Source organism: Nannobrachium achirus (genome assembly GCF_963921795.1).
Source record: "Nannobrachium achirus genome assembly, chromosome: 1".
In the NCBI taxonomy this organism is placed as follows: Eukaryota; Metazoa; Chordata; class Actinopteri; order Myctophiformes; family Myctophidae; genus Nannobrachium; species Nannobrachium achirus.
In genome coordinates, this window is record NC_137810.1 from 37,544,660 (window position 1) to 37,559,928 (window position 15,269).

A 15,269-nucleotide genomic window follows, 5' to 3' on the forward strand; every position below is an offset into this window, starting at 1 on the left:
CTCTCTAAACAAAAAATCTTATCAAAGTATACAGACTTAATCAGTTCCTGAAAACCTCTTCACAGACAAATTCTGAAGTTTTTGGAGATTGAGAATACCCTGGTGGTGCCCATTAGGGCAGAGTATCCCCACCGTGGATCCCTGCAGTATGAGTTTGCCACAGAGCTTTTACAAACACCCGTCCAGCTGCTGAGGATCACCAACCCAGAGGCTCAGGTACTGGGAACCATTCATGTTCTGCAGATTATTTTCAAATGTATCTCTGACATACACAACATAACACTGGAGGCATTGTTTCCTCTTTCTTCTTGACAGATTATTGAGATTCTGCACCATGTGGTGACATATAATGTAGACAAGGTCCATGAAGACGCTCCCCTGAAGTTTATTGAACTTGTCCAGCTGCTGCGTGTGGCCAGATTTGAGAGCATCGAGAGTCTCTGGTCTCAGTTCAAAATCCACTCATCTTACAGGTAGCGACAACTAAAACTAAAATTAAGTAAATTCATTATGAAAAACAATTGGAAAAGATACAAGGATAGTTTCTCAATTTTCAGACACTGGATCCTGAGTGCTGTTCCAGCCATTGGAACTCATGCTGCTTTGAAGTTCATCAAGGAGAAGTTTATTGCTGATGACATCACTGTTGTTGAGGCCAGTCAAGCTCTGCTGGCATCGGTACACATGGTGACAGCTGACATGGAGGCCATCAAGCTCATTGAGGTACTATAGGTCAATCCTTAATGAGATTTTACAATTCAGAGTCACAATGTAATTCATCACATTATTTATTAAGATGTTATAACAGTGCTTTCTTCTCACCTCTCTTCAGGGCCTGGCTTTTAACCCCAAGGTTAAGGCAGTCCCAGTTCTGCGTGAAATCGCCCTGCTGGGCTATGGTACCATGGTTTCCAAATTCTGTGCTGAGAACCCTGCATGCCCAGCTGACCTTGTTAAGGTTGGCTTATGATGCTGTTTCATGTCCATAAAAACTAACTTCAGTTAATGAAAGTAAAATTAGAATGGTGACATAATCTTTCTCCTGTGCCTCCCATAGCCAATCCATGACATTGTCATCGAGGCTACTGCCAGCAGGCAATTTGAGGGACTAATAGTTGCCCTTAAAGTTCTGGGTAATGCCGGCCATCCCGCCAGTCTTAAACCAATCATGAAGCTTCTCCCTGGATTTGGCGCTGCTGCCATTTCTCTGCCCATGAGAGTCCACATTGATGCAATAATGGCTCTGAGGAATATTGCAAAGAAGGAGCCCAAGATGGTAAGCACAAAGCTCCTCAGTCTGTCTCCTTGCCAACAGTTCACAAAATGTTAACATTCCCCATTCAATTAAACAATGTGTTAATGATTTTCATCTTTGTGATTTAGGTCCAGGAACTGGCTATTCAGCTGTTCATGAACAAGGCTCTGCACCCAGAGGTCCGCATGGTTGCTGCTATTGTCATGTTTGAGATTAAGCTCCCCATGGGCTTGGTGACCACGCTTGCTAATGCCATTATGACTGAAGGAAACCTGCAGATTGCTAGTTTGGTCTACTCTTACATGAAGGCCATGACCAGGAGCACAGCACCTGACCATGCTCAAATGTAAGAGAAATACAGTAATAGTAATCACTTGCTTCCTTTGTTGTTTTAAAAAGATGGCATCTCATAAATGTTTATCTCCCAATTTTAGTGCTGCTGCCTGTAATGTTGCTGTGAAGATCCTCAGCCCCAAGTTTGAGAGATTGAGTTACCGTTTCAGCAGACTCTACCACTATGATAACTATTACAGTACGAGCATTAACAGTTATCATTTATCGATAGTTATCACACCCAGACATGGCTCTGATTATTTTGTTGTTGTTCTCAGATCCATGGATGGTCGGTGCTGCCGCCTCTGCTTTCTACATCAATGACGCAGCAACAATTTTGCCAAGAGCTGTTATGGCCAAAGTCCGCACTTACCTGGCTGGAGCGTATGCTGATGTTCTTGAGGTAAAAGGAATGCAGGTTTATGCATAGCTTGGATGCATACACTTCATGTCATGATCAGTGGTGCATTGGTGATTCAATGTTTGGTGGGGCGCTTATCTAGAGACGTCACGCGCACGTCGCTCAACACCTACTATTAGGTCTATTGATATGCATATATCAACACTGGTCATGATGTGCAACCTTGTTTGACTTTACCATAAGTGTACTGTAGCTACAACTTTAGAGGCTTATTTCAGACAAGGACTCTTCATTGTTTTAGATAGACATCTGCTCTATATTTTGGGTTCTTAACTACTTAAACCCTATACTAAATGACTAGTGCCCCCCAGTGCTCTATTCTAGGTCCCCTCTTGATTTCACTGCACTTTAAATATCTGTACCAAAAATAGCTGAGATACATGCTCACAACGCATATAGTGTAAAGTGTTGCACTGTGGGAGATTTATTGTGGACTGAAATATGTCACACTGGTTGCATGATTGATTTGTCTTTCTCTTCATTTTGTCTTTTATTAGGTGGGAGTAAGAACCGAAGGACTTCAGGAGGCTATTCTGAAAATGCCGGTTCCTGCGAATGCTGACAGAATTACCAAGATGAGGAACGTTATCCGGGCTGTGAGTATGAAGGACCTTACCTTACATTCTGCTGTTAAACAACTGTATGTGATCACAGAACAATTTCATTACAAAAGGTGGACTCACTCAGGTTTACTGTCATCATCCCTCAGCTTTCTGAATGGAGAGCTCATCCTTCAAGCAAGCCCCTGGCCTCTGTGCATGTCAAATTCTTCGGACAAGAAATTGCTTTTGCCAACTTGGATAAAGCCATCGTTGACCAGGTTATTCAGGTACTGAATGTTTTACAGTTAAACTAATTTGTTCACTATCAATAAACATTCAACTCTGAATTGAATGCTGTATGCCATCATGTACACAATGTGTGTTTTTTTACAGCTTGCCACTGGTCCTATGATTGGGGCTGAGGGAAGGAAGGCATTTGATGCTCTGCTGGCTGGTTTTGCATCCCATTACACTAAACCCATCCTGGCTGCTGAGGTTCGTCGTATCTTCCCCACTACTGTTGGTCTGCCTATGGAGCTGAGTTTCTATACCTCTGCTGTGGTTAATGCTGCTGTTGAGTGTAAGTTACTATTAGGTCAAGAACACTGATACTGTATAAACCTAGGTGCTTTAACTGTATAAACTTGACTGAAGGTAATCTTTCAATTTAACAGTCCAGGCAATTGTGACACCACCTCTCCCAGAGAACTTCCATCCTTCCATTCTTCTTAAGTCTGACATTGAGATGAGGGCTGCGATGACTCCAAGGTGGAAAAAATGGCACCTCATTCTTATAAAATGTATTGTTAATGAACTTGTATCTATTGAAGTGAGAGACATCTGGCATTGCCTTTAAGTTCACATTTTCTTTGCCTTCCAGTGTTGCCATGTACACATATGCAGTTATGGGAGTGAATACTGCTTTAGCCCAGGCTGTTTTGGTATCAAGAGCCAGAGTCCACACCATTTTGCCAGCAAAGATCGAAGCAAGAGTTGACATGGTTGGAGGCAACTTCAAGATTCAGGTTTTACCTGTTCAGGGCGTGAATAGGATTGCATCAGCAGTGTATGTACTATCATTTTCACCAAATAAATTCTATGATTCACCATTTCAGTTATATATTTAAATTCATACATGTTTTCGCCTCTCACTGCAGTGTTGAGACTCTTGCTATTGCAAGAAATGTGGAAGAACTTTCAGCTGCAAGAATCACACCACTCATCCCAGCTGAAGTTGTAAAACAGCTCTCCAGGGAGACATTCACTTCTACAATCGCATCTGGGGTTGCAACCTCTACATTCGGTGGTTTGGTGTGTTTGATAACCCCTCCCCCCCCATTTAACACAAAAAGCTCCATATGATACCGAGACATTTACTATGTTGGTTATGTGATTATGACATTTTATGTTTTCTTTTTTTCTAGTCAAGGTCATCTGAAATCATTCCTGTTGATCTGCCAGTCAACATTATCCGTAAGGCGAAAATCCTGAAGGCCATCTTTGAGAAGAAAATGTGTGCTGCAGCTGAACTCTTTGGAATCAAGGTCTGTGCTGATGTTGAGTCTCACAATGCTGCCTTCATCAGACACAGTGCACTCTACACTTTGATTGGAAAACATGCAGTCTTTGTTGAGGTTTCTCCAGGCAAGTAAAAAGTAGATGACATCATCTTATTGAATAACAAAGGTAATTAAGAATAATGAATAATTGGTTGCTCGTTTTGATGCAGGTGCTGGACCAGTCATTGAGATGATTGAGGTTGAGGTTCAGATTGGAGAAAAGGCAGCTGAGAAGATCATCAAAGTGATCAACATGAGCGATGAGGAGGAAATCCAAGAGGACAAGAATGTCCTCCTGAAGCTCAAGAAGATCTTGGTTCCTGGTTTGAAGAACGGCACCAGATCATCCTCCAGCTCCAGCAGCTCAAGGTCTTCATCATCCTCTCGTTCTAGCAGCAGCAGCCGCTCAGTCGCTTCATCCAGCAGTAGCTCTTCCAGATCCAGCTCCCGCATCTCAAGGGTAAGGCTCAAAGTAATCTTGACGATCCTCTTTTCTGTTGTGCAAATTTTGTTCAGAGGGTTGATCTGTTGTCTTTACTATTACAGCAGGAGGTCTATGACATGGAGTTTTCCAAGAAGCACATTCACCAGGTAATTATCAAATGGCTGTCTAAAGAATTCTCCATCATCATACCATCATGCCAAATGCTCTGTTTTGACAAACGTGCATATTTTGTTTGCAGTATGCAACCTCCACTGCCAGGGCTTCCATCATAAACAGCGCCACCAGCTTCGAGGCCATCTATAAAAAGGTGAGGAAATCAAATCATTCAAAGAATAAACATTAAATACTGAAGACCCATTTTGTAATGCCACTAACATCACTCCTTGATTTGCATCTTCAGGCCAAATACCTTTCCAACATTCTTACTCCTGCCGTGACTATCCTCCTCCGTACGGTGAGAGTTGACCAGAAGATTCAAGGATACCAGATTGCAGCTTACTTCGACAGAGCTACTTCCAGATTGCAGATTATCTTCGCTAGCCTTGGTGTATATGACAACTGGAGAATCTGTGCTGATGGCATGATGCTAAGCTACCACAAACTCATGGTGAATCTTGCATTTCAAACTCCAATATAATTTGACTCGGACATACTGGTAGTTGCCATTTGTGTTTCAAATGGGCTTAATTGTTTCCCATATTGTTCTCTTAGGCTAAGATTTCCTGGGGTATTGATTGCAAGGATTATGAGACTCAGATAATAGCTGAAACCGGTCATGTTGGCCCAGACCCAGCTTTACGTTTGAAGGTGGCATGGGAAAGGCTTCCATCGGCATGGAAACGCTATGCAAAGAAGTAAAGTCCCAAAATCATAATATCACTTTCAAACCTTGTTTCAAAGTATTCTTTAAAAAATATATACTGTATACAATAATGTATACATTGCTGATTAAATATCTTTTTTTTTTCACACCATAGCATCTCTGAGTACATTCCAAACATTATCGTACCAGCTGGTGTAAGCGTGGCAAAGGTTACGAATGCTCCCAAACAGATCATTCTGACTGTGGCTATTGCCTCTGAGAGAACCCTGAATGTTGTGCTGAAGACACCAAAGGTACAATTTTATTCCTCAATCTATTTATTTGACATTTTTATTTCATAGCCATCTACAGAGATGTTGCATGTACTGTATACCATTTGATCCTTTTACATTGTATTAATTATGGCTGATGTTTTCAATTTCAACAGAGGATCATCTACAAACTTGGATGTGGTCTACCTGTTTATCTGCCCATTGGAGACACAGCCGTTGAGTTAGCTGCTCAGGACAGCCTGTTGGACAAGATCTCCTACGCAATTACCAAGGCTCACGCAGGTAAGAGTAGGCCTATACTGTATATTGTACTGGAAACAGTGCTTTTATTGTTTTAATAGCTGAATGGTAAAACCAATTAACTAAAATATTCTTTGCTTCTTTTGATTCTAGCTGAGTGCTCCATGGTTGGTGACAAACTCACCACGTTCAACAAAAGGAGCTACAAGAATGAGATGCCCGTCTCTTGCCACCAGGTTCTGGCTCAGGATTGCACAGATGAACTCAAGTTCTTGGTTCTGCTGAAGAAGAATCACGCACTTCAACAAAACGAGATCAACGTAAAAATTGCTGATATGTAAGTATAGCAAATGTCTACGATTTCGAAATAATGGAAGTTAATTAATTTGTCTTAGAAAATGGAATTTGGCGATAGCAGTTCATTCATTTCTGAACTCTCTTTCAACAGCGATGTTGACCTAATCCCCAACAATAATGATGTTCTGGTGAAGGTGAATGGAATGGAAATTCCCATCAGCAACCTTCCATACCAGCATCCCACAGGTCTTCTATATTAAAATGTCAAATTAATCTGTCAAACTGAAATTATTCACATTTTAGGCAGACAAATAATTTCACTTAATTTGTTTTTGTAACAATTACAGCCAAAATCCAGATCAAACAGAGAGGTGAGGGTGTCATTCTCCATGCACCAAGCCTGGGTCTTCAGGAGGTCTACCTTGATAGGAACACATTTAAGGTGACACAATTCATAATGGAACTATTGGGACTCTACTAGTCCCTTCACTAATTTATAAATAAGGATTCTTAACAAAGTGGTCCTTAAAAACCCTACTCTTGGTCCATAAACCACAAAGGCTTTCTTTGTTCTCAGGTTAAAGTGGTGGACTGGATGAGGGGAAAGACCTGTGGAATCTGTGGTAAGGCTGATGGGGAAGTCAGAGAAGAGTACAGCAGCCCCAACGGACGCTTGACCCAGAGTTCAGTCAGCTTCGCCCATTCCTGGGTGCTTCCTTCTGAGAGCTGCCGTGACACTACTGGTAAAACCTACACCTTGTCTTTGCAAGTTGTCTTCATATGATGATTGGCAAAACGACATCTAAAGTATTGGTTCACTTCTAATTGTTATCAATATGTATTGAAAAAGCATTCCCACTTGAATTAAATCGTTAAAGGCATCCTTTAAAGACCAACTATAATAATAAGCCAGTCCTCCTCACATTGTGCACTCAGCCCAGGTCATTTAGTGTGCATTAAAGTAAAACAATTGCTAAATGTTCAGGCTTGAAAATATTGCTGATCAACCATTGGACATATCAACTCATAGTTTCAGGTGATTTGGCCTACAAAATGCTTTGTATACATACAATATACTCATCTTACTTTTCCAGAATGTTTCATGAAGCATGAATCTGTCAAACTGGAGCAGCAGATCATGGTTCATGGCCAGATGTCCAAATGCTACTCTGTTGAACCTGTGCTGCGCTGTCTGCCTGGTTGTGCCCCTGTGAGGACCATTGCTGTCACTGTTGGCTTCCACTGCGTACCTGCTGGTGAGTCTACAAAACAAACAAACAATTTCACCAAACATATACAGTATGTATTCTAGAAAGAATGACATAGGTCCTAATTGCTTTGCGTTCTTCCTCATTGCAGATTCTAACATGAATGTTGAGGCTCTCGCCAACATCTCTCAGAAGAGTGTGGACGTGAGGGAGACCACACAAGCCCATGTGGCCTGCCACTGTACTCCTCAGTGCGCTTAATCTCATACCTTCTGTCACATTCTGTTATTTTATTTGTTATTTCAGACTAATATTACTGAATGTTTAAATGATGTTTGAAATAAATAATATTAAGCATTCAAATGTTTGTTCAAATGTGAAGTTATTACAAATGTAATTATGTAGGCCTAGTTATTACAATGCATATAACTGTATTTGTAGCACCTTTCAGAAACAAGTTAATAAATGTAAGACAATAATATCTAAAGGTTAAAACAATACATGAATTAAGAAAACGCTGAATATTTAAGAGAGGACACAGAGTTTGCTTGTCTGAGATCACCAGGCAGAGAGTTCCACAGCTAAATTAATTTCTTCACTTACATGTACCGTATCTAAAACGTAGTGAAGGCATCCTGAACCTTTATTTTATCCATTAACGTATATCTATCTCAACTATTACAACTCATGGCCTGTGCCGGAGACTTCGTTTTGATTAACTGAATCTGCCTGCAATGTTCTCAATGTGATATCAATCCATGGCATTTTTGCCTATATTTTAAGTTAATTTCTTATACAGTATTTCAATTCACTCAAACATATTATTTGTTTATATAGCACATTTAAAAACAAACAAGTTGAATCAAAATAAAGTGCTTTCCAATCGGCAAAGACAAAATCAACAACATTTAGGCCTACACCACAGTCCATAGTCCACAAAAGCAAAAGTACAGCCTAAATCATTTTTAAATAATAATAATAGTCTTTATTGTCCACAAAGGGACAATCTTTCTTCACAGTCTGTTAAAAACAACAGAAATCAACACATAACCATAGCACAAAACATATAGCACAAAATGCTCAGATGGCATGAGTTAGAAGTATAGCGATACAGGGAATACTCAGCGTCATTTGTTATTGTAAGTGCTAAGCATGTGATGGACTTATTGTCCATATCAGAACGCGCGGGTGTTCGAAGTCCGATAATTTGATAAGTTTGAAAAGTTTGTTTTTGTTAGGCATGGACAATATAGTGAAAAAACATGGGGAACAATACAACAGAACAGGTTGAATAATGTTTTGTACAGTAATAACAGAACTGTACATGTTACAGTTATAATAGTGAAATTACAATAGAACTGTCACATACTAGCCTCGGAAACCCAGACTTTTATTTAGTCACATACTGGAGTGGTGAGAATCCAATCCAGGCCAGGCAGGTTAGCCAGGCAGGTTAGTTCCAAATGGTTTTTTTAATAGATGAACAGAACAGACCGGACCAGACATGTTGGGGAACAAGACTAATTTACACATGAGGGGAGGTTATAAATGACATAGCTGGGGAAGACAAGAACATAGAACTATGAAAACTAGAACATGAGCATAACATGGAAATACAAAACCTAGACAGGACAGGCAACTATGACAAGAAGTAAAGAACTGAAGATAACTAAATATAAACAGTATCAAAAACAGCTGATTAAATAGAAACTTTTTTTTTGAGGGGCAGCAACAGAGAAGGCCTGGTCACCTTTGGTTTTGTGATGTGTTTGGTCAACTGAAAAGAGCTGTTGTGTGGATGACCTAAGTAAACTGGCTGGAGTTGGCAGATCGGAGGTGTATAGATAGAGTGTGGAGCTATAGGCCATTTAGGGCTTGTGAAACAGAGAGGACCTCTGTAACTATGTTTGCATCTTTTTAATTGAACAATATTTGCACACCATAATATGGTAATTTTAAGTCGGCTATTGACACTTTATTAATTTGCACAGTGGTATTTTGCACAGACCTGATTTTATTGTTGATTGAATAATATTATTATTATTTATCCCATGATTTTTGTAACCCATTTCTTCACACAGTGCCAATTGCCTAAGCTGAAATAGCGCGTGGAAGGAACACGTGTCCTGTCTTGTTGAGCTGGCCACTTAACAGCTAATTCTGTTCCACCATGGGGACACATGTTTGGCATATTTGGTGGTAAACATGGGTAGAGTGCAATGTGTATAATAGGAATGAGTGCAATGTAGAGACTTAAATTCAATATGTAGAGAAGTGTAAGAATGGTAATGTTGAGTGACGATTGTAATCTCAAAGGTCTCAAAATGGTGCTATGCTGTCTGTGTAATTGAGCTGGACCAAGTCAGAATGGAGGAGGGGGGATTGTGATGGGTTTTAGTGTTGTGGTGAGGAGAGTAGACATTTATCAAAGATGGTGAATGTATTTATATAGGAGGAGACCTGTGGGAAGACAAAATGTTCTAAATGAATTGCATTTGGAGATGTGCCTGTGTGTGCAAAAACTAGTTGGGGTCTAGGTCTGATTTTTAACCAATTAGAACCGGGAAAGTTCAAAAATAGCATATATATATACACACACACACACACACACACACACACACACACACACACACACACACACACACACACACACGTCACAGGAGACACAAGTTAGAATCCCAGGTGTTAAGGGGGCACGGTGGCGCAGTGGTTAGCACTTCCCCGCTGGGGGATGCTGTGGGCGCTGGGGGCGTGTTCCTCCACCCGCGTCATCAGCGCCCACACCCTAGGTGGAGTTGGTGATAGGGCCTTTCTGTGTGGAGTTTGCATGTTCTCCCCATGTCTCCTTGGGTATATGCCCTCACAAAAACATGCAGTAGTTCTGGTTTCTATACTACCTCCCCCTAGCCAGCCAGGTGCTCCCCAACCTCCCTGGCGCGGCAGGGGGAGAGCGAGGGAACCAGGACTACAGGTTAGGTAGTTGGCACCGGGTGAGAAAAATGGGTTGCAAAAAACGTGGGATAAAAATATATATATAAAAAAAAAGAATCCCAGGTGTTACAAATATATATATATGTAACGGAGGTGATGCAAACCTCCCCACCCGTGCTATATATATATATATATATATATATAATATATATATATATATATATATATATATATATATATATATTGGGAAAAAAATAGCTGACTATTGTACATAACGGTTAAGTTAGAGTTTTTTTTTTAGAATATAAAATCAATTTTGTTGTTAAGGCAGATATATCATATATCCCATTCTAAACGCCCTCAAAGATCAGGTTTCATAACAAAAACAGACAAGTGACATAGCTCTTTTTTTGCAGAAACAGTTACAGTATTTTCTGGACTATAAGGCGCACCTGACTATAAGGCGCACTGTCAATGAATGGTCTATTTTCAAACTGTTTTCATATATAAGGCGCACCTGACTATAAGGCGCACATAATAGACGCTACCGTTGCGTTATGCATCAAACAGATAGAGCTGTGCTAAAGGGAATGTCAATGTCAATGAATGATCCATATATAAGGCGCACTGGACTATAAGGCGCACTGTAGTTTTTTGAGAAAATTAAAGGCTTTTAAGTGCGCCTTATAGTCCGGAAAATACGGTAAGTCCATTGGGCAGCGTGTTTAGACCACGTGATCCAAGATGGCGCCCCATTATGCACCAAACGTCTCTCAAAGACTGTTCCAGGGGTCTGCCATGAAGATAGTCACACCAGGGGCCATGTGTGGCTCCCAGGGGCCATGTGTGGCCCCCAGGGGCCATGTGTGGCCCCTAGGGGCCTCTGGGTGCCATAGGTGCACTGTTGCCCCATTATGCACCAAAAGTGTCTCAAACACTGTTCAGGGGTCTGCCATGAAGAAAGTCACACCAGGGGCCATGCATGGCTCACAGGGGCCAAGCCATGTGTGGCCCCCAGGGGCCTCTGGGTGCCATAGGCACACTGTTGCCCCATTATGCACCAAACTTGTCTCAAACACTGTTCCAGGAGTCTGCCATGAAGATAGTCACACCAGGGGCCATGTGTGGCTCCCAGGGGCCATGTGTGGCCCCCAGGGGCCTCTGGGTGCCATAGGCGCACTGTTGCCCCATTATGCACACTGTTGCCCCATTATGCACCAAAGGTGTCTCAAACATTGTTCAGGGGTCTGCCATGAGGAAAGTCACACGAGGGGCCATGTGTGGCTCCCAGAGGCCATGTGTGGCCCCCAGGGGCCTCTGGGTGCCATAGGCGCACTGTTGCCCCATTATACGCACTGTTGCCCCATTATATGCACTGTTGCCCCATTATGCACCAAAAGTGTCTCAAACACTGTTCAGGGGTCTGCCATGAGGAAAGTCACACCAGGGGCCATGTGTGGCTCCCAGGGGCCATGTGTGGCCCCTAGGGGCCTCTGGGTGCCATAGGCGCACTGTTGCCCCATTATGCACCAAAAGTGTCTCAAACACTGTTCAGGGGTCTGCCATGAGGAAAGTCACACCAGGGGCCATGTGTGGCTCCCATGGGCCATGTGTGGCCCTCGGGGGCCTCTGGATGCCATAGGCGCACTGTTGCCCCATTATGCACCAAACTTGTCTCAAACACTGTTCCAGGGGTCTGCAATGAAGATAGTCACACCAGGGGCCATGTGTGGCTCCCAGGGGCCATGTGTGGCCCCCAGGGGCCTCTGGGTGCCATAGACGCACTATTGCCCCATTATGCACCAACATTTTCTCAAACAATGTTCAGGGGTCTACCATGTGGCCCCATGTGGCATGTGGCCCCCAGTGGCCCCTGATATGGTACACTGGGGCCCCTAATGTGGCCTGTGAGGTGGCCCCTGGTGTGACTATTGTCATGGTAGACCCCTGCACAGTGTTTCTGCCAAGTTTGGTGCAGATTGGAGCAACAGTGTCTTTGGCACCCCGGGGCACCCATAGGCGCACTGTTGCCCCATTATGCACCAAACTTGTCTCAAACACTGTTCCAGGGGTCTGCCATGAAGATAGTCACACCAGGGGCCATGTGTGGCTCCCAGGGGCCATGTGTGGCCCCCAGGGGCCTCTGGGTGCCATACGCACACTGTTGCCCCATTATGCACACTGTTGCCCCATTATGCACCAAAAGTGTCTCAAAAGCCAAAGACATATGGCACACTGGGGCCCCTGAAGAGGCCTGTGAGGTTGCCCCTGGTGTGACTATTGTAATGGTAGACCCATGGACAGTGTTTGTGCCATATTTGGTGCAGATCAGAGCAGCAGTGCACCTTTTGCACCTGGGGACCCCAGGGGCCCCTGATGTGGTCTGTGAGGTGGCCCCTGGTGTGACTATTGTCATGGTAGACCCCTGAACAGTGGTTGTGCCAAGTTTGGTGCAGATTGGAGCAACGGTGCACCTTTAGCACCCCAGGGGCCCCTGAGTTGTCCCCTATTGTGCCCCCTGGTGGCTACATGTGGCCCCTATAAAAGTACAGACTGCTTAAGTATGTTGTCAAAACTTTGTTTTTACTCTCCTGTAAAATTCTGGAAATGTCACTTACACCCTTTTTGCGTCCTCGATATGGCCACATTCAATGGTGAAACATCAATTGTGGAGTTATCTGTTTTTGATAAAAAATTACTGTTGGAGTTATCTGTTTTTGCCAAAAAACTAAGTTTAAATGAAAACAAAAACTATTTTCTAATAAAGTTACATTTCTTATGATACATATATTTTGTTAAGTCATTTTTACAGTCAAATCCACCCAACTTCAGTTTGATTGATATTACTTTGAGTGCACAATAAAAAAAACTGGATTTGTGAGTTATCTGTTTTTGCAAATGAACTCTTCATATATATATATATATATATATATATATATATATATATATATATATATATGTATATATAGCACGGGTGGGGGTCGCGCCAATTCTTGGCCATCTGGCCAGTGATGTATGACCAGTTACTCATATATGGAGACCCCTTCATGATAGTTATGTTAAGTCAAAACATGCCCATATATGTGGATCTCCATATATGGGCATAAGGGGATACCCTAACATTCTCATTTTTGGCCTGGGATTTATGACATCAGCAATCTCCATGTATGGGCATAAAAGTTTTTTTTTCTTTTTCTGGAATGACCATATATGGACTTTTATACCCTGAGAGGTAATTTGCAGATGACACCACGGTTATAGGACTAATATCCAACGATGATGAGAGGGCCTATAGGAGGGAAATTGAAGAGCTAACCCTATGGTGCCAGAATAACAATCTCTCTCTAAATGTTAGTAAAACAAAAGAGATCATCGTTGACTTTAGGAAGTCTAAAGTCAATCACAGTCCCTTAACCATAAATGGTTCACCTGTAGACATAGTGGACAGTTTCAAATTCCTGGGTGTTCACATAACAAACTCACTCACATGGTCTCAAAACAGCGAAGGTATCCTTATGAAAGCGCAGCAGCGATTGTACTTTCTGAGGCGCCTCAGGAGATTTGGCCTGAGCACCAAGGCTCTTGTTAATTTCTATCGCTGTACCATAGAAAGTGTTTTGACAGGATGCATCACAGTGTGGTTTGGTAACGTGACTGTTCAAGACAGTACACAGTTACAGAGAATTGTGAAGAAAGCTGCCAAAATCATTGGCACAGAATTACCACAGCTACACACAATCTATAACACACGCTGTAAGAAAAAGACAGAGAACATCTTAAAGGACAGCTGTCACCCCGCCCATTCCCTGTTCTATCTCCTCCCATCCAAAAAACGTTACCAGAGCATCAAATCTCACACCACCCGTTTCAGTAATAGTTTTTATGCTCAAGCAATCAGGATGCTTAACGAAGAGATGGAAGCGAGACGTAGGTAGTCATGTGCAGGATACGCAGTTTTTAAACTGTACACTGTTACACTGTATGGTTGTTTTGCTGTTTTTGGGTTGTCCTGGGTGACCTGTTGTTGTCTTGTTTTTTGTGTGTAATAAGGCTGAGAGTGCTCTTGGCACAAGCATTTCAATGTATGTCTATACCTGTATGGATGTGCATTTGACTAATAAAACTGAACCTGAACCTGAACCTGAAATCTGGTAGCTTGTCTGACTGTGAGTACGGGAAGTGCATGTCACGTAACATCTTTTTTATGCCCATATATGAGTCATTCTGTACCACATCACTGTGACTCACTGACATCACATGACATCACTTCCTGTACTGACAGTCAGACAATACTGACCAGTCAGAAAAGCTATGAGATTTCTCAGGGTATAATGCGACCTTCAGTCGCAATAATTATCTACTCTAGCTATTCTTTTACGGAATGTCTGTCTGTCTGCAGTCTAGCTGTCTTCAGTACTCTGACTGACATCACTGATATGTCTGGGTTCTCCAACATTACTTCTGAGACTTCTACATTCAATCCCTCATATACTGTGCCCACCCCCGGGCACGGTCCTAGTTCATTGTTCACAGTTTACTATGAAACCCGGCAGATCATGTCCGTACGTCAGTGGGTAACGCCTCAATGTCTATAGCTGACCTGTTGTGACATCACATTGTTGACACGATGACCAAGTCCAAGACAGCCTTTTCAGGCAATCATATATGGAGATCCCTGATGTCATCAATATCAAGCCCATACATGTATTTGGCAATGCCCATATATGTATGGACACTCCATATGGCCAAGACAGAATTAATTTGCAAATCAAATTGGCTGACTATCATCATCACCTGGATATCCATATATGAAGATCACAACACTGACCTCATCAAACCCTGGATGTCCATGGAGACGACTGTATGATCACTTAGATCTCCAGATATGGAGCTGACCTCTACATCTGATTCCCAGATGATGCCCTGTTAGGCCAACCACACTT

At 42.4% G+C, this 15,269-nt stretch overlaps 1 protein-coding gene across 1 annotated transcript in view; it reads left to right on the forward strand.

Annotated features, from left to right (window-relative positions):
- The window catches only part of LOC308287491 (uncharacterized protein), a gene marked incomplete at both ends in the record, with an annotated part of 51,601 nt that overhangs the window by 1,865 nt on the left and 34,467 nt on the right, over positions 1–15,269 (forward strand). The window contains 28 exons of the mRNA XM_080728676.1: positions 66–216; positions 316–473; positions 558–723; positions 833–958; positions 1,058–1,276; positions 1,384–1,601; positions 1,690–1,787; positions 1,867–1,991; positions 2,507–2,605; positions 2,719–2,838; positions 2,945–3,131; positions 3,226–3,319; positions 3,432–3,617; positions 3,709–3,862; positions 3,976–4,195; positions 4,281–4,570; positions 4,657–4,701; positions 4,794–4,862; positions 4,956–5,162; positions 5,267–5,409; positions 5,533–5,671; positions 5,806–5,932; positions 6,044–6,227; positions 6,339–6,433; positions 6,535–6,629; positions 6,765–6,930; positions 7,282–7,443; positions 7,547–7,636. Of these exons, the coding sequence (XP_080584802.1) occupies positions 66–216; positions 316–473; positions 558–723; positions 833–958; positions 1,058–1,276; positions 1,384–1,601; positions 1,690–1,787; positions 1,867–1,991; positions 2,507–2,605; positions 2,719–2,838; positions 2,945–3,131; positions 3,226–3,319; positions 3,432–3,617; positions 3,709–3,862; positions 3,976–4,195; positions 4,281–4,570; positions 4,657–4,701; positions 4,794–4,862; positions 4,956–5,162; positions 5,267–5,409; positions 5,533–5,671; positions 5,806–5,932; positions 6,044–6,227; positions 6,339–6,433; positions 6,535–6,629; positions 6,765–6,930; positions 7,282–7,443; positions 7,547–7,636 (4,133 nt within the window). The remainder of the gene's footprint in view (positions 1–65; positions 217–315; positions 474–557; positions 724–832; positions 959–1,057; positions 1,277–1,383; positions 1,602–1,689; positions 1,788–1,866; positions 1,992–2,506; positions 2,606–2,718; positions 2,839–2,944; positions 3,132–3,225; positions 3,320–3,431; positions 3,618–3,708; positions 3,863–3,975; positions 4,196–4,280; positions 4,571–4,656; positions 4,702–4,793; positions 4,863–4,955; positions 5,163–5,266; positions 5,410–5,532; positions 5,672–5,805; positions 5,933–6,043; positions 6,228–6,338; positions 6,434–6,534; positions 6,630–6,764; positions 6,931–7,281; positions 7,444–7,546; positions 7,637–15,269) is intronic.